This window comes from Dipodomys spectabilis, unplaced genomic scaffold, assembly GCF_019054845.1.
Source record: "Dipodomys spectabilis isolate Male_0828 unplaced genomic scaffold, ASM1905484v1 ptg000096l, whole genome shotgun sequence".
NCBI lineage: Eukaryota > Metazoa > Chordata > Mammalia > Rodentia > Heteromyidae > Dipodomys > Dipodomys spectabilis.
The window spans coordinates 12,244,276-12,267,109 of record NW_024870773.1 but is presented as its reverse complement, the minus strand read 5'-3'; the positions used below and the strand labels follow the sequence as shown (position 1 = coordinate 12,267,109).

The 22,834-nt window shown below is 36.7% G+C and overlaps 1 protein-coding gene across 1 annotated transcript in view; it reads left to right on the top strand.

Moving 5' to 3' along the window:
• The window catches only part of Plxdc2 (plexin domain containing 2), a 388,918-nt gene that overhangs the window by 324,207 nt on the left and 41,877 nt on the right, over positions 1-22,834 (top strand). The window contains exons 10-12 of the mRNA XM_042685982.1: positions 12,845-12,905; positions 18,655-18,802; positions 20,592-20,630. Coding sequence (XP_042541916.1) covers positions 12,845-12,905; positions 18,655-18,802; positions 20,592-20,630 — 248 coding nt within the window. The remainder of the gene's footprint in view (positions 1-12,844; positions 12,906-18,654; positions 18,803-20,591; positions 20,631-22,834) is intronic.

The window sequence follows — 22,834 nt, the reverse complement described above, 5'->3', positions numbered from 1 at the left end:
AACATAGGTCCCATGGTTTCCCTTATTTGCAATATCTAGTATATGTATGAGTCAAGCAGAAAAGGTCAGATAATGTGATCTTAGGAAAATGAACTCTTAGATATATATTTTAATGTTTTTTTCTTTCATGCATTTGTTTCTAACGCATTTATAAGATTATTTCTTTGTTGCTTTGTATGTCCCTCCCCCACAGTATAACCCCTGCTTTCACTAAAAAAAAAAAAAAAAACACGCTTTTGAAGAATTTATATATTTACCACAGTCTAGTTAGGAAAAAATTCTGTAATCCTAGCTACTCAAGAGGCTGAGATCTGAGAATTGAAGTTCAAAGCTGTCAGGCTGGAAAGTCTGTGAGACTCTTTATCTCCAGTTAAATAACACAAAGCTGAAATAGAGCTATAGCTCAAAGTGGTAGAGTGCTAGCTAGCCTTGAGCACTAAAGCTCAAGAACAGCACCCAGTTCCCGAGTTCAAGCCCCAGGAGAGACAGACAGACAGACACATACACACAAACACACACACACACACACGAATTTAGAAGATGATATATTTCAATTTACTATGAATTTTAAATATGAATGGGAAACATATTCTTGGATCAATGGCCCATCATAACTAATATGGACTATGATATATGTAAAAGAAATCCTAATTAAACAAAAATATTAGCAAAGTTACCTCTCAAATTATCTCAAAATATAATATCTCTTGAAAGATATAGAAGTGTACTGTCAAACATTTTTTTAAAGGAATCTAGGGGTCAGTAGCTCATACCTGTGATATGAAGTACTCAGGAGGCTGAAATCTGGAGGATCACAGATCAAGCCCAGTCCAGGCTGAAAAGTCTGCTAGAATAACCAGCTAAAAGCAAGACTGGAAATATGACTCAAGTGGTAGGGCTCTGGCCCAGACAGCAGGAGGCCCTGAGTTCAAACTCCAGTACTGCTAAAAAAAAATTAACAAAAACCACTGTGAACAAATACCTTCTAAAGTTAATATTCTGGAAATGACTGTAAGACTATTCACTTAGTTGCTGTATCTTAGCGTTATATGGTGACACTTCATCTTCTCGGGACTCATAGAAAGATTTAGTGACATTATAAAATACATGAAAAACAATCTTAGGTTAATTAATGGGGTAAACTGTGCAAGTGATTTCATAAAAATGCTTTTTCAACTGTTTCTCCTTAGGCACCAGTTACATTTTGCAAAATGTAGAACCCCAAATAATGAAGGGATGAAATGAGATTGTCTCCGGTGCGCTCTGGAGTCAGCCAAGCCTCCTCGCTCTATTTTGCCCTCCAGAGCAGCCATTGATACCTTCCACAAACCGTCTCTGCACTCTGAACATATTTCACATCAGTGATTCCTGCCTAGTTTCCTGACTCAATCATATCACACTCTTAATCCCCACTGCAGATTATTTCCAAGCTCCCAACTGGGATTAAACTTTGTCTCTCAAGTAGTCATCTCGGACCTAGGAGGACAAAGACATGATTTCCTGGAACCAGTAATGAGTTCCTCTCTCTGATCCTCTAAAGTCTCTTCTACTTCAGAGGACTCCTTTTCTAAATGATTGTGGTTCATTATCAGAGCGAAGTTACCATAATCTAGACATGTCATCTTTATTGTTTTCTCTGTCATCCTCCACATTCCAACCTCAATGCAGAGACTCATTCATAATAGGGTGATAAATTAGCATGATGACCTTTCTTTGATGAGGCTATCATTTTATCTGACAGCTTTTCATCTCCTGTCAGAGTCCACATTTGCTCCCTTGGCAGTGAGAGGTGAGATGATTCATGTATCAATGCACCTGATGAAGACAGAGAGCTCCAAGAGAAAAGCAGCCATGAATCTTAGCATCACTAAATAAAAAAATTTCTAAGTAATATGAGCAGCTCAGTATCCTACTAAAAATACTACTGTGTTTTCCACTGAACTGTATGTGTAGCTTCTAGTGTCCTGCATGAGGCCAGTATGAGAGCCTGGTCCCAAAAAAAACGTGGGCACACATCACAGTGAATCCCATTCCAACAACAGCTCCATCGTGGTGCACCTGGACCCCCTTGCCAAGTTGAGGTTCTATAGGCAAGGGCACCTCTAGTGTTGAATTAATGATTAACAAAAGCCACCAAGATTTTACATTCCTTTTTCTGAGCCAACCACAAAGTAAAAAGTTGCTTCCTATTTGCCTTACAGGTTTAGAGGAGCCGCTCAAGTGTAACATTGGCACAAAGTCAGAAATTTTTAAGGAACAGTGTCACAAAATGGAACCTTGAAACATCCCGTAGGTTTCTTTGTTGTTGAGTATTCGCTTCAGTGGCTCACAGCCCGCGGGAGAAATCGTTTGGTTTTTTTTTTCCTTCTTCTTTCCCCCTGAACTCAACTCTTCTTTCTATTCTACCAAGAGAGCAAGGATAGATGCTGGCAAGAAACTTTAGATTCTAAAAAAGAATTTATTCATCAATCAATGAAACTTTCTCCTGACTGCTTTAGCACCCTAACTTTTGTGCTGAAGGTAGGTGAAGTGTGAGTCTGGATATAGAAGGCATTATGTAGATTTTCCTTTATAGAATTATGTTCAAATTTCTTGGCTATTCCTTCAAACAGGCATTTTTTATCTTTACTAGGTGCTACGAACGTTAAAAATGTATAAGAGAATTTACGTTGATAGACTGTAGAAAAGTAAAACAAGGGCTTCGTCCTCATCCTCACCCAGAAAACTTGAACATGACAGCCTCCATTCCTACAAAACAGAATCTCCAATATTAACTCCCCAAATTGCAATAGGTGGCAGAGACAAAAACTGACCCTGGTTTTACGAATGCATTTCTAAAGCTCACACTCTTTCGACTAAATAGGATAGCCTCAATTTTGTGCAACCATCAAATTGTGAGGAATACTGCCAAGTTGGAGGTGAGAATTCTCTGACTGACCCTTGTTAAACTGAGCTCAGTTCAACTATTATGTGCTCAAACAGGGGCTTTACGGGTCATCTAAAATGAGGCGATATGGTTCATTTGTTTTGTGAAAAAGCTTCTAACCGAGTGTTACATATTATTCATTAAATTCCAAATTAGTAATTCAATGTTAGAGGCACCCTTGCCTTTAGAACCCCAACTTGGAAAGGGAGTCAAGTGTGCAGTGATGCATCTGTTGTTGGAATGGGATTCATTGCGCTGTGCTACAGCATTTTCCAGGACAGGATCCCATTCTGGCCTCATGCAAGACACCAGAAGCTGCACATATAGTTCAGTGGGAAACACAGCAGCATTTTTAATGGAATTCTCAACTGGTCCCATGAGGGGCTTTCATCTTGACATATATGCAGCGATGAACCTTGATCAGACTCAACCATCTCAGTCATTCTTCCTCAGCTCTCAGCCCCCTTTCCCAAACCATCTCACCAAGCTCCATGGTTCACACATGCAAAAAGTATTTCGACCATATTTTTCCTCCCCGACCCTTTCTCTTTGCCCTCCTTGCTCCTACTATGACCCACACCCCAGATAGAATACTCATTTTATATTCATATATATATATATTCTAAAACTACGAAATAAGGCACACTAATCGTGATCCTACTCTTCCTTTAGTAATCATATTTTGGTCTCTAACATTTGTCACTAGAAGAGCTACAATATTCCAAAAGAAGTCAAAAATATTTTACAAACAAGGAGTCAAATTGTTAAAACATGTTTTGGGCAGACTGTGACACCAAAAGCCATATTTAAGATGAATCACTTTTTAAAGTATTTTCTTAAAATATTAGAATAACAAGCTTGATTCCAAGTGGTAAAAGCTCTGAGAAGCTGAATCATTATGATCATATCTCTCACTCCAAACCTTCCTTTAGACAATAAATTTTCTACCCTCAAGCTTGGTGCTGAGAGTTGAGAGATCATGTGTCTGTATCAAGAGATACTGTCTCAGGGGGTACAGTAATACATAATATTTTACAGCAACATGAAAACTATACTTGAATGGGGTTCCATAGAAAGTGTGAGTAGGATGGGAGAGTAAGAGAATCTCAGAGCAGAAGGCCCAGAACTGAAATATGCTTGAAATTTGATTACAATTTGGAAAAGAGCTTGTGGTAAGTGAAGGGAAGGTATCTATGAAACTGCGAAGTCTTTATTGGTGCTGCTGTTGGAGAATATGAATGAGGACTGTTGGAGAATATGAATGAGGGAATGGCTTAAGTGGTAGAGTTCTTGTCTAGTATACATAAGGCTCTGAGTTCAATTCCCTGTTCCATAAATAAACAAAAAAAGGAATACTTCCAATTTTCATCCTGTTAGTAAGTTAGTTTTCATCCCACTTAAAAATTCTGACAATTATTTCCAAGATATTCTTTGCTTATTCTTAAGTTTGTATTAGTGAAATTATTAGCTTTTCCAACATTTCAACAATATAGTATATCTTCTATTTATTTCTGATAAGAGCTCTCATGAGCCTTAATTGCACATCAATTCTTTCATAGTCTAGTATGGCTGCCTTGTTTCTAGCTATGAGTTGGTTTATCTTGTTAAATTTCTAGAAGGAAAACCATCATGCAGAAAGCGATGAATGGTTCAACTGCTTTTCCAAAGCTTTATTTTCTTGCTTTCTAGTTTCTCTTTGCATCCTCAAATTGATACAGTGCAATGACAATAGGTAAAAGTGAGCATCCATTTTATCTTTCTTTTATTCATATGCTTCAATCTTTCTATAACATATAATGTTAGCAGTTGATTGGTTATAGACAGCTTACTATATTTATAAACATAAAATTTTTGGGACCTCAGCAGTTAAAAATCAAACCCAAATGAATTTACACCATGAATACAAATATGATTTAATTTAAACCACAAATAGTAGCATGTGTCTATACTCCCAGCATTGGAGAGACTGAAGCAGGAGGTCCGCATGTTCAAAGTCAGCCCAGGCTACATAGCAAAACCCTGTCTTAAAAAAGGAAAGAGATCTCATAATGTAATTTGTAGCACAAAGACGGAAGATTATTTGAAGTCTTAATAAATGGGAAAATAACTGATAAAATCTAACATTTTTTCTTTCCTAAGAAGAAAATGTTAGCACACTGAGATAAAACACAGGGGATTTATGCAATAATAATAATAATAATAATTTACAACAACATGAAAAATATACTGAACTTTGAAGCCCCAGAAGCATAATGGGGATTGAAATATGATAAACACTGTTAGCTACCTAACCTATGTCTGTGATTCTAGCTAATGTCTAAGGGAAGGAAACAAAAATGACAGATGGGGTACCCCAAGTTATTGTTTGCAAGTAAAGATCCCAGTTACAAAACAATTACACAAATCAATAGCTTCCCACTGGGGGAAAAACAACAACAACAAAAAGCAACAATTCCTTTCAGAATTTTTCCTGTTAGGAAAAAGTAATTTTTAAAAAGCAGTATAAAAACATTCTTAATAAAAGCAAAAATAAGTAAAATAGTCACTGCCAAGCTTAACAATCCATCTAATGGAAACAGTGAAAATTTGACGAGGTACTCAGGCTGGCCCTTCAATAAACACTGCAATAGCTGGAATGCTGGTAAGTTTTAAGATGTTAGTTATTTCCATTAGCAATCTGTCGTGTGCACAGTGAAATTATTGGAATATCATCATGTGATTATTAAAATCCCATAGAAGAGCAAATGAGTGAGGAAGCTCAAGGGAAACAAAATTAAAATGAGATCAATGATGGAAGAAGGAAGTAGCTAAGCATTATTCAATAACGATGTAACTAAAATATCTAGTTATTTGTTGTAAGGAACTATATATTTTTAAATTTCAACAATCCAGATAAAATGACCATTTCCTTGATTAAAATATGTAGAACATATAGATGCCTGGCACCTGTGTTTCTCATTTGTAATCATAGCTATTCAAGAGGCTGACATCCAGAGGACTACAGTTTGAGGCAAGTCCAGAAGAATCCATCTCCAAAATAATCAGCGAAAAGTAGGGCTGGAGGGGTGGCTTAAGTGGTAAAGCACCAGCTGAGCAAGTGGGAGGTCCTGATTTCAAACACCAGTACTTGTAGAGGAAAAGAAAAGAAAAGAAGAGAAAAGTTAGCAGTTCTACACTATTACTAATTACTTTGCCCTAATCTGGGATTAGAGGCTTGCCCAGAATATAATTAATTTTGCTTCTGCACAGCATGATTTGAATGCAAATTTCAATGTACTTTTATATATTCTTCATTTCCTTAAAGCCATGAAAATGCACAATTGAGAACATTTTGCCAACATAAGCTGTGGCTGTTAATTAGAAAGACTTGTTCAAGGATTGCCATTTTCCAGATTAGCCTAACTATTGTTGGTTTTCTTCCAACATTAATTCTTTCTCACCATCCACACTCTGAAACTGAAAAGAGGCCGGTTATTAGTAGATGGCAATTGCAAATAATTTTCCTTGCGAAAATTTAATCAAAATAAGATAAACTAAATGTAGGTGCTTTTATTTTTCACCAGGCATTTGGAGAAAGGAAGAAAACATGAATTTTAAAATGAGGTAGCAGAATTGGAAGGATAACATTGGTGGTTGTATTTTATAAGCACATGTTAGGACTATTGTATATTCTAGAAATCTAGACCAAAATGTGGGCCTTTATTTTATTAGATATATATCCATAAATCAGTAGCTCATGCCTGTAAATCTAGCTATTCAGAAGACTGAGATCTGGAGGATAGAGATTTGAACCCATCCTGAACAGAAAATCCTGAGGTACTATATCCAATTATCCAACAAAAAAGCAGGTCTATAGGTATAAATGCAAAGCTATGAGTTCAAACCCCAGTATACACACACAGACAGACATACACACACAGAGACAGAGAAAGACAGAGACAAAGAGAAAGAATATTCCAAATTCTTACTTAACTAGGTAAAAATTTCATAATGTATCTTGCAGTAGTGTCTGTATACTTGGTTACTGACAGGTTCATATATATATGTATGTATATAAAAGGTATATAAAAGGTCAGGGATGAAAATTCTGAGAAACCGTATTTTCAAGTTTGTTGGTTTTAGAAGAAAAAGTGTATATAGATACAATTGTTCTTAGCGTGCTTAAGGCCAATTGGGAACATCAAGGACACCCATAAAGAAAATGTGGTATGAGCTTTTGTTAATTTCTGTTCAAAACAATAATAATTATGATTGGTACTTCAGATTTTATGAGCTCTTTTAAATTAAAATGTTCCAATATTTGAAAATAAAAATATTTTCTGTATCTTATAGGACCATTCTCTTACTATATGATAAATTTTGTAGGTATTAAAGTGGGAACATCTCATCTAAATACTTTTACTTCTTTTTAAAAGCATCATTCCTATTTTTATGCTAAAAGATCATTTTTCACACTAGTTTGCTAGCTGTACAATTGATTTTTCCATTAACATGGTGCACCCTAATAGCTTTAGGCTATAAGAACCATATAAATCATGATACCTGGATGAGATGTTTACCCAAAATCTCCAGAATACTATAGACCTTTACTTTTATATAATAACCTATAGTATACTTTAGTAAACTGTAGAATGTAAACCAAATATGACCCAGTTTCTGATTTTTGTAAGTGAAGTTTTATTGGCACACAGTTATTAGCCAAATCTGATTATGCACCTATCTGTCTCTGCTTCTACACTCACTACATGATTGGTTAAGAGAAAAGTACCCATCCTAATATATTTGCTTTCTGGGTCTTTATAGAAAATGATTGCTCACTTCCTGATCTAGAAACTAACTGTAAGAAAGCCTTCAGATGCTGTAGTCTCTTTACTATCTTCTCTTTTGTAGAAGTTTCATCTTCCCCGCAAAAATGGCATAAGTTCAATTGTTCAGTAAGACGTACACTTCATTTTTTAATCTTTGTCTATTGCTGCTGAATACATTCTAACATGTTTTTCCTTTGACTAAATATATTACTCTTGTAAAAGAAGCATTATTTCAGAAACGTTTCCCACAACACTGAGATAAGCAAAAAATGTGATGAGATTTATGCATGTACTTCTTGATTTGAGAGATGCTGCAAGCTAGGAGAATATTGTTTGCTGTCTAGGCTGCCTTTTAAAAAAATCACATTCACTTGTGGTTTGTGGTGGGGGGGACTTTGGTGTCAATGTATCATTGAAATTGAATAAAGAATAGAATGGCAGGCCTCTATGAATTTGCTGTGGGACTGATTAGCTAATGGTAAGATCAGAATAACTTGAAAATTAAACCATTGGGAACCAATTGCATTTCACATGGAGTTGAATGCTCAGATTTTTGTTTTTGAAATTTCAGTTTCTGATGGATATTTACAAAACAGTATTATGTTTATACACAGCAAATGAAGATTTGGCCCCTTACATGAGAGCAATTTAAGACTTTTCTCTCATAAGATTCTATGGCACTAATCCCCAAATATGATAAACTTTTGGTATGAAAACATTTCATGTTAATATAATACATAGAATAAATTCCTAAGCATTTTCTAAGTCTTGACTATAAAATGCAAATCTCACTCCTTCGCTCTATGCCCACTACATAGATATGACTAAGGATGAAAAACAGGAGTCATTTTTGAAATCACATTCAATTTTTACTTTTACATAATCTCCCTTACCTCATTTTTCAAATGAAGGAGGAGGGTTAAAAAGGGAAAATTAATTATGGCTAATAAAGTTCTGATCGAATAGGAGGAATACGTTTTGAAATTTAATGTACAGGATGTAAACTATAGTTAATAAAAGCATATCATGTATTTCAAAACTGCTAAGAAAGTAAATATCAATAATCTCATCATAAATAAAAAGAATCAGTATTTGAAGCCACGAATAAGTTAATTAGATTAATCCCTTCACATGCAATACATATATTGTAATATTGCTTTAAACTGTTAAAATATATTCAATTCTAAGCCGTCATGATACAACAAAGTAATATTTAAAGTGAAGGGGAAAATAATTTTCATGAGATTACACGTTTTGTACATGTTTTGAACTCAAGCTCCACCTGCTTTTAACAATGCTTTCCCTTGAGTCTTACAAATAAGGGCAACCAATTATATAATAATTCATGCTTACACTTAGTATTGAAGAGGTCTCAGAAAAGAGCTGTAGACTCCAGTGAGTGGGAGGCTATGTTTCTGGGAACAAAGGAAGCTTGAGTAGAATTGGTTTACTAAGTGGGGTATTTTCCAGGTGTATGCAGTAAATAGCACATTGAAAGGCAGTGTCATGAGAGAGCCCAACTTATTGAGGGAAGGGCAAACAATTGCTATTCTTAGAATGTAAGAAGTACATATTCGGGTTGTATAATGAGAGCTGTAGGAGTGACAAAAGAGGGTGCTTGCTTACCTCTTTGTGAATTACCGTTAAAAAAAAAAAATGGGAAAATCCAGGCACCGGCCGCTCATGCCTGTAATCCTTGCTTCTCAGGAGGCTGAGATCACAGTTCATAACACGGGCAGGAGAACCCATGAGACTCTTACCTCCAATTCAGTACCTAAAAAGCCAGAGCAGAGCTATAGCTCAAGTGATAGAGCACTAGACTTGAGCAAAACAGGTAAGCTCAGGGTCAGCGCCTAGGACCAGCACCAGAAAAAAGAAAAGTTGGAAAATCAATATGCTGAAACAGGACATAATTAATATCAAAGTATCCACAGTATCTGAGTGGAGACAAAGTTATTCCCACCATGATTTTATTTATTTAACATTTAGAAGTAATATGAAGGTTATGAAGGTAGCTTTTAAAAGTGATTAATTTAACACTCACACACATGCAAATAGCCCTTTAGCTTATAATTGCTTTTGGTTGCTATTTAGATTACTGGGTTATAAAAAAAATGCTAAAATAGCAAGTTCCAATTTGATTCTCTTTAAGACACTGTAAGCTACAAAATATATCAGCTTTTTGAACCAAACCTTACTTTGCTTTGCCGTTCTCTGTACCCTCCCCCTTCCTAATCCTTATAACTCATAGATAGATTATTAGAGGGCCAATTGTGAATAAATAAGTAAATGAGTTGCTTAATTGACTGACAATCTTCAGTAGAACTCAATTTCACACGAAGTAACTAGAGGATTGTCTAATACCTCAAGGAAATCACTGCTGAACTGTTCCCTGGGATTAATTTAACATTCTAAGTGACTATGTTTCCACTGTTAACTTTTCATTTGACACAAATTTCAGATTTGATGATGTCCTATAATAAGGTAAATATACATCCTACTGGCTTTGGATATTTTTGGATGCAATACATAAAAGCAAACTAGAATCAAGAAATTGTGTGTGTTCCTTTATTAATTATGGTCAAGGAACCTCCCAGAAAACAACTCTTATAGAAAAACCAATGCATTCTGGTCTTCCAAAAGCAAATGATGGTACATTCTTCACTTTTTAACCAGACTTAAAATGGAAAAAAAAAAAAAAAAGCAAGAAAGAAAAGGAGGAAGAAGAAGGTAGGCCAGACACAGGTAGTTCTTACCTATAATCCTAGCTACTCAGAAGACTGAGATCTGAAGATCACAGTTCAAAGCCAGCCCAGGCAGGAAGTCCATGAGACTCTTATCTCCAGTTAAACACCAAAAATCTGGAAATGGAGCTCTGGCTTGTATGGTAGAGTACTAGCTTTATGCCATTAAAAAAAAAGAGGCTCGGAGACAACATTTCTGTCCTGAGTTCAAACCCCAGGACCAGCACAAATAAAGAAGAAGAAAAAAAAAGAAAGGAAGAAGGATGAAAGGAAGAAAAGGGGAGGAAGAGGAAAGGGTAGAAGAAGAAGAAGAGGAGGAGGAGATGGAGGAGGAGGAGGAAAAGACATCATCAGGCATCTACTTGGTCTGAAATTAACTATATGGTGCACATGAGAATCTCATTAGGTAACCTAAGATGCCATTTGCCAATGGGGACTTGAGAAGTTAGGAGTCCAAATCACGCACTGGTATTTATTCTGTGCTAAATGTGTTGAACACAGTTGGTAGGCATGAAATAGCTGAGTGCAGCAGGTCCTGTACAGAGAATGATAGATAAACATCATCTATTTGTTAATGGTAGCGATGTTTTCACTTTCCACTTGAATTAAAGTATCCTCTTTCTTGCTGTGGTTCACAGTGACAATCTAAGAATCTTTAAAAAGGCTATCATGTGGATCCACTGCAATACACTGAAGGAAAAAGATGCTAAGTAAAACTATATCCATTGTAAAATAAAGATAAAAAGTGAATGGCTCTTATTTATTTTGAGAGTAAATCAATGACTGTTAGATTATTATATAATAATAGGATTCATATATTAGACATAAACATAAATATATAGACTTATTAAATATTAAAATTATGTTGGTCCTTAATTGTAATAGACTAGCAAAATGTATTTTGTGTCACATATATCAGATATAATCAAAAAAACTCACACTAACTGAAATATTCTCAATCAAATTTGGCATAAGACATAAGCCATAAGGTATTAGATAAGAGAGAACAGCTCAATATTAAAATGAGATGCAATCACAGCTTTATCGGAACATGCTCTGGATAGTAATTCCTGGGCCTTGAAAAGGAATAGACTCTGTTAAATTAGGTAGAGAAGACAAAATTATTCTAGTCAAGGACAAAGGAACAAAACCTTGATAATCTAGTACTTGCACAATCAAACCTTTTTTGGCCTAATTCAATCACAGTGTAATTGGACTTTCCCAAAATACATTCAGGCTCACCAGAAGGACTTATACAACTCATGAAACCTGTGGTGTTCAAAGTTGTCATTTATTACATGAAAGAAGTCAGTTAAATTTAGCCATGGAAGAAAGACTCATAGAGTAGAGCTCAAGAGGCATAGACCGTGCACAAGTTCCCAGTTCTCAGTAACATCAAATAGATAGCTTTCTTAATTCTCCCAGCCACATGGGGTGACAATATACAAGCGTTGACTGCCATGAAAATTCACACCAAGTCTTGGTGACCAGGGTCTTCATGAGGCTCAGGCCCAGGTGAAGAAACTATAATATTCATAATAAGTCATATTGTCAGGCTATGGATTGTAGCTCTGTGGTAGAGCATTAGCCTACCATACACAAGGCTCTGGGTTCCATCCCCAGTACCACAAAAGTAAACAAAAAAATAAAAGTAAGCAAATCATATTGTTAGCATAAACTGTCTTAGTATATTGTTACCAGGCAGGATATTACAGGATCTAAGATATTTCAGTTCTCCTAGGACCTATTTAAAAATACTTCAGAATGCTAAGCTAACCCTTAACTGCACAATAAGATGTTGATATGGCTTTTTTTAATGTACATTTTTTATTGTAAAGCTACTGTACAGAGGGGTTACATGAGTAAGGTAATGAGTACTTTTCCTATCGAGCATAGTTACCCCCTCCTTTGTTTTTCTCCTAAATAATGAATATATATCTGAAGTCGTGAAAATGGTGCAAAATATTGTCTGTATTGACTTGTTTTAATGATGGATGGGGAATGTCTTGAGATTTTTTCAGATTTCTTTATTCTTTAGAATAAAAACAACCAACTTCAGAGAATAGCAATTGCTCATAACCTTTGTGCAGAAGTCCTGTCACTCCATACAATGCGACCAACCTCAGCAGAGGGAGACCTTGCCCTGTGTGACCTTAATACTGTGACAGACTAGGAGAGATAATTCAGTAACACAGTCAGTGTCCATTCAGTAACACTGTGTCCTCCAGTCACCGGCCCTGTGGACGGAAGTTGATGTGCTGAAACTAAAAGTTTGAAAAGTAGATACTTACCAACCTTTTTGCTTTTTCTTTTCATTTTTCCCTTCGCTGCTTACTTGCTGAACTACAAATGGGTCTTCTTCGAAGATGTTCCAGTGGATTCGATCGCCATCGACAGGACTGGGTAGACAGTGGATGTCCTGAAGAGGTACATGTGTGCTCCATTATCATAAGATTCCTAGAACTAAGCTGTCATCTGTTGTTGATACAAGTTAATGGAAAGCTTATCTACTTTAGTCAAAATTAGGACCCTTGATGTGCGTTAAACATTGGGGTCAATGACATAGACGACAGATAGATAGGTAGGTAGGTAGATAGATAAATAGATAGATAGATATCACTTATAATATAAATGTATCTGTCCTGTGAGGTAGGTGCTATTATTACCAAGAAGAGAAGAAGGTGGGGGAGAAGGCAGTGAGAGATGTGGAAAGTGATTCTCGGATTGTTTGGAACCTGCCTATGGAGTAGGAGAGTCAGGGTAGGAAGCTCCAAGCAAAACATAGTTCTTCTAAATACTTGCTGCTTTTCTACCATCAAAGAAACACTTCTTCCACTTCTTAGCACAAATAACAAAAGCAATTATATAGGAGAGAAGACGGATGGCTACAGCCAGTGTGCTATGTAAGGCATGACAGTATGACATAGCTGCCCCCTCGGGACATGGCCTAATGTCCACTCCAAAGCAAGCAGGATAAACTCGATCATACCATGGTTCAAGCAATGGCATGTTGTTCCAACAGCAATTTTCACCAGTTTAGATTTTCCAGGGAATTCTATTTACACATTTATTCCAAAGTCACCTGGAGCTTCTCCTTGCTTCATGAGGGAAAAGTGTTTCTTCCTTCTCCCATTATTAAGTTGTAAGGCCTAATTTTTCAGCAAATATTATAAATCATCCCGCCAGCTTTCTCAGTCAACAAAGCAAATCTTGGTCAAGTGCTATTTTTAAAAACTCTGAGGAGTTCAGTGGTTACTTGAAACTTGTAAATTTTCACTTGTGGGGGAATGTTTCATGAAAATCCTGAAAAATACTAAATTTAAGAAGCTTCCTGATATTAGATGTGGTGGTACACTCCTTTAATCCCAGCAGTGGGCAGGGTGAGATGGGAGGATCATTTGAGTTGAGGAATTAGAGTAGCCTGGAAAACGTAGTATGATGCTATCTCAAAAATAATTAAATAAAATTAGATCCAAAAGCATTTGTGTATATAAACTGCTTTATTGAATGGTAACTCCTTTGAACCATAATTTAATGATAATAAAAATATAAGAAATAAATAAATGAAGCCAAAATAGCACTCTTGAATATAAGGTATTGCAAATACACCTTCAATCAACTCTTTCCATTCTATTGGGAAATTACAGTAGTACATACGAACCCTTCATTCTCATTTCTCTAATCTAACAATGCAGTTCAGAAAGAAAACTACATTGATAAAGTATGAATATGTTTTCATATCATAGTGGCTTTTATTTAATAGAAGTCTAAAATGGCCTGACACTGGTAGCTCACGCCTGTAATCCTAGCTACTCAAGACACTGAGGGTAGTGGTTCAAAGCCAACCCAGGCAGAAAAGTCTCCGTGAGACTCTTATCTCCAATTAACCAACTCAAAAACCAGAAGCGGTGCTGTGGTAGAGTACTAGCCTTGAGCCAAAAGAGCTCAGGGACAGCAACCAGACCCTGAGTTCAAACCCCATGACCAGAGGGGAAAAAAATCCAAAATTATAAAAATGTTCCAAATACTGGATGCTAGTGGCTCATGCCACTAATTACTACCTAATCCGGAGGCTGAAATTTGGAAGATCTCAATTCAAATCCAGTGTGTGAAGAAGTCTTTGAGAAAAGCATGGTGAAAACCTCACTCAAGTAGTGTAGCCACAGCTGACCATTCAAGCTCAGTGACCGCAAGGCTTTGAATTCAGTCCTCCACGCGGGCCAAAGATATATTCACAATGAATGTCTTTACTTCATAAAGATTTAGAATGTAATTCAGACACTTAATTTTTCACTCCAGCATGGTCTTACTATGAGCCGTGGAAAACAGAGGAAGCTGTGGTATTATAAGCCTGACCAGGAAGATCTGTGGAGAAGTTACTGTGTTCAGTGGACTGTGCTAACCACTAAAACTACACAGATAAATTTAAATATTCTCCCTGCTCCCAAGTAACTCAGAATCTATTGAATACTGTAGCATTCAGTGTTTCTCTTTTCCTTCTATAATTAAGTTACCAGCAACTTTATTTCTAGCTTGATGGAAAGCAATTCTTTTCTTATGCAATAGATAAGTAAACACATTCATCTATTCCCATCCAGTTTTTGTACCTGAGGCGAGGGTTAACATTTCTTTTTCATACATACTGTCAGCCGAATCCATTTGATCGGTATAATGAGCACCTACTGTTTATGCTTAAGAAGCGGAGTCACTGTACAAAGACTTGCTTGAATCCAGTGAGAAAGAAAGCCTAACTAACCACATGTTCCATGAAGCAGGCTGTGTTCCAAAGACAGGCAGAAAGGCACAATGATAGCCTAGAGTTCACTGTGGTCCACACCCTGTAAGAGTCGCAAGAGCTTCCCAAGGCAGATAGAGTTCCATCTGCAGGAGTCCACTTGCAACCCAGCTGAAGAGACCGAAGGAAGTCAAGATGTCCCTGAGACTGGCTGGACGAAAGCATTGAAGGGCATTCTCTTTCTAGGAGGAATTGAAATCGAGCAAAGCTCTTGGGGTCAGTGCCTCCCTGCGTATTGAAGTTGATGCATTTCTCAGCACATTCTTTCTCCACTCTTGGCAACTGCAAGTGAGAAAAGGTGGTGAACTTGGAGAACTGGATCTGCCCAAGGCCAGGGGTTCTTACAACATAGTAAACACTGATCATTTAAACCTAAGGAATAAGCCAGGTGCCAGTGGCTCATGCCTGTAATCCTAGCTACTCATCCTGAGTATGGGGATTAAAAGCCAGCCTGGGAAGAAAAGTCTGTGAGACTCTTATCTCCACTTAATCACCAGAAAACTGGAAGTGGCGCTATGGTTCAAAGTGGTAGAGCTCTAACCTTGAGTGAAAAAACTCAGGGACAGTACCCAGGCCCTGAGTTCAAGCCCTACAACTGACTCAAAAAAACAAAAAGCAAAAAAGGAGAAAGTCTAGTTAGATCAGATAGGCCATTATGTCCAGCAGAATAGTCTGGACTATCTAGCTGTTCAAAAGCAGAGTAACCACAAGTGAACTGTCTTGTTAAGTAAGAAAACAGAAGATAATGTTTAAGGTGAAGTCTGAAGAGCAATTTGAATAAAAAAGCCAGAAGATAACAGATGAGATTGGGGAGGTGAACAGTTTCCTGCATGTGACACATGGAAGGAATATGCCTCTCCTAAGCACAAGGCAACGCTGTCTGAATGGTTTGATCAAGGGGATAATACCGAAATGACTTATTGGGAAAATCACCCTGGCCTCCTCTAAGGCACAAGGGGTGATTGTGTTGAATGTAGTTCTAACCCAGTTTGGTGATCTGAACCGAATCAGTGGGGAGAGCTGGTGAGGGCAATGGTGGTGGTAGTGGTGGTGGAAAAAAATGAGGTAGTTGGTTGAATGCAAATAGTAAGAAAATATTTTAAATTCCTCTTCTCTTTTATATTCCTTTTAAGCGTTTTTTAACTTTTTCCATCTTTAATGTAATTTTGATGCCCAGTGAAAAAATGAAGATGTGATCAAACAGACTTGATATATTAGATTGTGTATGCAAATAATATAATGTAACCCCCCAAATCCTTGGTTCATTAGAAGTCATATAGGTGAATCTGATCAAATTATGTGCATGCCAAAAATATTACAGTGAAACCCCTCGGTACTATTACTTTATACTTATAAAACTTTTTTGGGGGGGGTCCGGTCGTAGGGCCTGAACTCTGGGCCTGGGCACTGTCCCTCAGCTCTTCAGCTCAAGGCTAGCGCTCTACCACTTGAGCCACAGTGCCACTTCCGGCTTTTTTCTTTTTTGCTTATGTGGTGCTGAGGAATCAAACCCAGGGCCTAATGCATATAAGGCAAGCGCTCTACCACTGAGCCACCTTCCCAGCCCATAAAACATTTTTTTTTAAAGAACTTGAATTATCAATGACTCAGAAGCAGGATTTTCTTTCGTTCTATTTGTATGCCTTCCTATCCCTATTAAAAGTAAAACTATTCTGAGTTTCAGATTTATCAATAAAGAATTTGGTTTATTCTCTTACTAGTGTTGTTTTCTGTGGTGGTATATAATTCTTCCTTTTTTTTTTGTAGCTCCATATTCTGTGGTTGGAGTATATAATTCATTTACTTGACAAATATTGGTTGTATGCTCATGATGTGCCAAGTACCTTTTAGTTACTGGAATGTAGTAGCAAGGAAATTAAAAACAAACAAAAACCTACCAAGCTCTACCTTCCTAAAATTTACCCTCTCATAATCAGATTTTCCCCACGCTGCCTTTTTTTATTGGACATTGTTTCCAAAGTTTTGCTATTACTTAAAACCTTATGCATGACTCCTGAATTAAATGTATAGAAGTTTCTCTCATGACCCTAGAACCAGAATTGCGGAGCACCAGTTAGAAAAATGTGCAGTGTTGAAAAGTAATACTGGATTGTTTTTGATTCATGAATTGTATGTATGTGGGCTGTCCCTGAGCTCTCTAATTGCCTTTCTTTTATCCAAGAGATAAAAGGTGAGCCCCAAGTGTAAAATTAAGAGAATCATTGTGGGATGGCAGTTTTGATTAGAGCAGAAGTGGAGAAATTGCCTCTGAGGACAATGGGAAAGTAGATGAACCAAAGTACAGCCAAGTTGCATAGTCAGCCGAGCTAATGGGCACAGGAGATGAATCTATGGAGCTGGGTTAGAGGTGGTGGTGAGTAATTCTCCACGCACCCTTACCTTTTAACTGACCTGGCGGGATGGGTCTTTTACTTTAGAGAGTATTAAAAATTAGCAAAAAAAATTAGACTAAAATTGCTTAAAACGATGAGAGCAATTGGAATGATGAAAAATAAAGCAAGAAGTTTATTGGGTTTGAATGTTCTGAATAGTCTAAGATAAAAAGAATCTGAATGGATAGACTGAAGTAGGAAAATTGAGCTTGTGTTTTAAGTACTAAAGCATTTACTGATGAGGCTAAGGTCTCAGGTGTGGGGAGGATATGAATGTGGGGTCAGAGAGGTGATCCACAGCCTTTGGTGCTAAGACCTGATCCTTGTAGGTTGGAGTTTTCAATGGAGGAAGAGAATACACTTTTCCTTCATATACCTGAACATAATTTAAACCTCATTTAGTTACAAGTTTCTCTTCTAATTTTAACATTGTTTTTGTTTGATATTATGTCTTTTATAAATATATGTATATAAAATTTAAGGCAAGCTGTATAGTAATATGAAAGAATAACACAAAAAGCAAAAAGAAACGTAAATATGCTAAGGTAGCACACTTTGTTACAGCTCTTTTTTTCTCTCCTTGTAAGTTTTTTTGTTGGTGGTTATGGGAGTGGGAGTGGGGCTTGAATTCAGGACCTGGGCATTATCCATGAGCTTTTTCACTCAAGGCTAGTGTTCTACCATGTTGAGCCACAGCACCATGTCTGGTTTTCTGGTGGTTAATTGGAGACAAAAATCTCACAGACCTTCCAGGTCTGGGCTGGCTGTGAACTACCACCCTCAGATCTCAGCATCGGAAGTAGCTAGGATTGCAGGGGTGAGCCCTAGCATCCGGCTTTATAAACTTTTTGAATTAGCAAAATTCATAAATATAATCTGACACAAAAATAACATACCTGCCATCTCTTGTGCTTTACAATCCAGTTTCTAGGATATAAGTTTGAAAACTAGGTCCTCAGTTTACTTTCTGTTGTGTGTCTCTTCCTAGTCAAAAGAGAAGATGTGTGAGAATGTGGACTCGGTGGAACCTTCTCAAACCACCACAACTATACACACAACAGCCACCCAATTCAGAGTCTTAACCACCACGAGGAGAACAACCACATCTCAGCTGCCAACCAGCCTGCCCACAGAAGGTACTCATGAGATAGTTGGCTTTTTCCCCCCAAAGGTTGAGAAAATCTCTGTACTGACAAATAATATATATATACACACACTATATATAAAACATATATAGTATATATTAATATTTATGCTAATATATGTACATATATATAAAATGATGATTTTCAGGGAGAAAATTGTTCTTTGGGAAGTTGAATTTCTAAGAGATTTCTAAAAGAGGGAAAGGCAAAAATTTTCATGGGCTGATATTATATGCAGGAATTCATTTCATGAATTTATTTGAAAGCTGTTACCGCTGATCTGACTTTCGTCCTCCCTAGTATTTGTTAGATTCTCAACACATTCGAAGTCATAGAATAGAAGGGAAAATGTGTATTGAATGCCTATTGATTTTGAATTCTGAGCCACAGATAATTCTACTCATATAGGTTTCTTATGTTTCCTGAATGTACTCAATAAAATATTATCCTGTAACCATGCAGAAGGATGCACATCACAATATTGTTCTTTTAAAAGTATTCCTCAGCTGGGATCCCATGGCTCACGCCTGTAATCCTAGTTACTTAGGAGACTGAGTTCAAAACCAACCCAGGCAGGAAAGTCCATGAGACTCTTATCTCCAATAAACGACTAGAAAACAGGAAATGGCGCTGTGGCTTAAGTGCTCACCTTGAGCTGAAGAGCTGAGGGACAGCGCCCAGGCCCAGAGTTCAAGCCCCAAGTCCAACAACAACAAAAAAAAGGTGTTCCTCAGCCAAGTGCTGCTGGTTCACACCTGTCAGAAGTCTGAGATTTGAAGATCTCAATTCAAATCCATCCCAAGCTGGAGTCCAGAAGGCTCCATTTCTCATTAACCAGTAAATGCTACACTAGAGGCATGGTTCAAGCGATACAGTGCCAGCCATGAACATGATACCCTAAATTCAGGCAATTCATGAGGGAAGAATGTATGTTAGTCAGTATGTGATAACTTTCTAACCTGAATGGTACCACTAGGAAGTAGGTGGAAGTAGGTGGAAATATGACAATGATTTCCCATGAGGAAACCTTGGAAAAAAATAGTCATACCTTCATTGCCATAAGCCAGGAATTTAAACTTGGAGCCTGCCCTTTTATTTTGAAATATAATTGAATGTTGGAAGGTTCATGGAATAAATTGAGAGGGAAGGCAAGTGCCAACTGTACTTTATTGCTTTTAAAAGCAACATTGTACTTAAATTCATATTATTTGAGATTATTACATTAAGTCCATGGAAATATTCTTATAACTGAAACCCTACTCTTCGGAATGAATATAACCAGACAAGAAAAAGCAAATCTTATGGAACTGTTTAAATCAAGAACAAGATCCTTTCACCAATGATTTTGGCCATTTATGTTATTATGGAAAAAAAGAATTTTAAGTTTCAAACTTTAGTGAATTTGCTGAATTTTCAAATGTTGATGACTTACAATCTGTAATGTTCTTAATCTTGATTCTTTACAAATGAATAAATTACAGCATAACTATAGAATGGGTAAAAATCAATGTACTTAATATTGTAACTATTTCTCTTTCTCACAAAGGTTAGGATCTTTCACTAAATTCTTTGTCTTAACAATCTCTGCAAGAACTCTGATGCTTACTGTATCACGTAAAAACTAGATCTAGCTCTGATTGAGCTAGATTTTGTCTGAAAATATGACCAAAATCTTGTCATGTCACAACTGCGGAAATTCATAGACAATAAGGGACCATGAGCTTTATATACTTTTAAAATCTGATTTGTGTTATATAATTATTTTAAATTTCTCTTCCAGATGACACCAAGATAGCGCTACATCTCAAAGATAATGGAGGTAGGAAGTAACACTTCTCTTTTATATACTTTTTTTTTTAATTTTATTTTATTTTATTTGAGAACATACTGTACAGAGGGGTTACAATTACATGGGCAGGATAATGCATACATTTCTTACCAAGCATTGCAGCCTCCTCCTTTGTTTACCCTTCACCTCCCTTCCCAGCCTCCCCCCTCCCTCCCACCCAATCATACCCCTCCCCCACCGACATTGTAAAGCTGGTTTTGACATGACATTTTGTACTTCTCATTGTTGCAACAGGTCCACCTGAATCCTTAAACGACTTGTTTGTCCCCATCTCCTCCACATGTTATACTGACGTCAAATATAGTGAAAGCGGGGGTTACACTGTGGGGGAGGGACATACAAAGCAACAAAGAAATAATCTTATAAATGCGTTAGAAACACATGCATGAGAGAAACAAAAACATTAAAATACATATTTGAGGTTTCGTTTTCCTAACATCACATTATCTGACTTTTTCCGCTTGACTCATACCTATACTAGATATTGCAAATTAAAAAATTCATTCTTTTGATATAACAAAAAGCATATGGCCTTGGGCTGGGAAGGTGGCTCAGTGGTAAAGCAATTGCCTTGCATGCTCAAGGCCCTGGGTTCGATTCCTCAGCACCACATAAGCAAAAAGAAAAAAGCTGGAAGTGGCGCTGTGGCTCAAGTGGTAGAGCGCTAGCCTTGAGCTGAAGAGCTGAGGGACAGCGCCCAGGCCCAGAGTTCAGGCCCACGACCGGACCCAAAAAAAAAAGCATATGACCTCTCAAGTAGAAAGTGTTTTGTTTTTCATTTGTGTTGGTGTTTAACATGGGAAGAATTACTTGGGTTGGCTAGAAAGTAAAAGTCTAATCCTTGTGCCAGAAAGGAAGTAGAAAAATTCATACATCTTTCATTATCTACATAGCTGCAGGTACTGGTTCAAGTGTTTTCTCACTGAGTTGAGTGAATGATCAATATGTGTTATATATGACATTAAGAAATAATACAGTAAGTATGGAAACATACTACACTAGGTCTTTTCAAAATCTGTTCTGGGAAGCAAAGGACAAAAATTAAATATTCAAGAGAACATCCTGTTAGTGACAGATTTAATGTTTTACTAAGATGATTTGGAAATATCTGTACTGGTACTTGAAAATTTGAACAAGAAGTCTTTAACAAACCAATACAGTGAGGTTGTGTGTGTGTGTGTGTGTGTGTGTGTGTGTGTGTGTGTGTGTGTGTGTGTGTGTGTAGTTTTATATACATACCATGATATGTATAACTATATATCTAAAACTGGGACACATATAGCTATATAATAACTATTATATATGTAACTATATATAAACTATATATACCCTGATATTTTGGAATTCTGGTGGCTATTGTTTATATTATCTAATATAAACATTATAATTATATATTACATTATGTACAATATAATTATATATAATATAATTATATAGCATATAATATAAATATTATGATTATATGTAATATATAATAAAATATTATATATAATATGAACAATAACCACCAGAATTCCAAGTAATTATAATGTTTATATTAGATAATATAAACCATAGCCACCAGAATTCCAAAATGTCATGGTAATACCAAACTCTTTCCACATCTTTTTTTAAAAGTACTTTTCTTAAAACCATTGTAATGGGGCTGGGAAGATGGCTCAGTGATAGAATGCTTGCCTGGCATTGCTGAGGCCCTGGGTTCAATTCCTCAGCACCACATAAGCAGATAAAGCTGGAAGTGATGCTATGGCTCAAGTGGTAGAGCTCTAGCCTTGAGCTGAAGAGCTGAGGGCAGCGCCCAGGCCCAGAGTTCAGGTCTATGACTGACAAAAAAGAAAAGAAAAGTAAAGAAAATTGAAATGCAATTTGGCCACCCTATCTAAGGAGATTTAAGATACGTTTCTGCAAAAAACTATAGCTTGGTGCTGGAACTCAATGGTAGACTGCTTGCTTAACATAACCAAAGACTTGGGTTTGATTTCCAGCTCTGCAAATCAGAGAAAAAAATGACTTAGGAAAAATTATGCATTACTCTTCATTGCACCCTTGCCTTTTCCTTTATGAAATGTGGGCATTTGGGAAGGATCACTACGTGTAGTAAATTAGATATCTTGATTTAACTTCTCAATTTGCTTGGCTGTCTCTAAAATCCTTTTAATTTAGAGATCATTGCT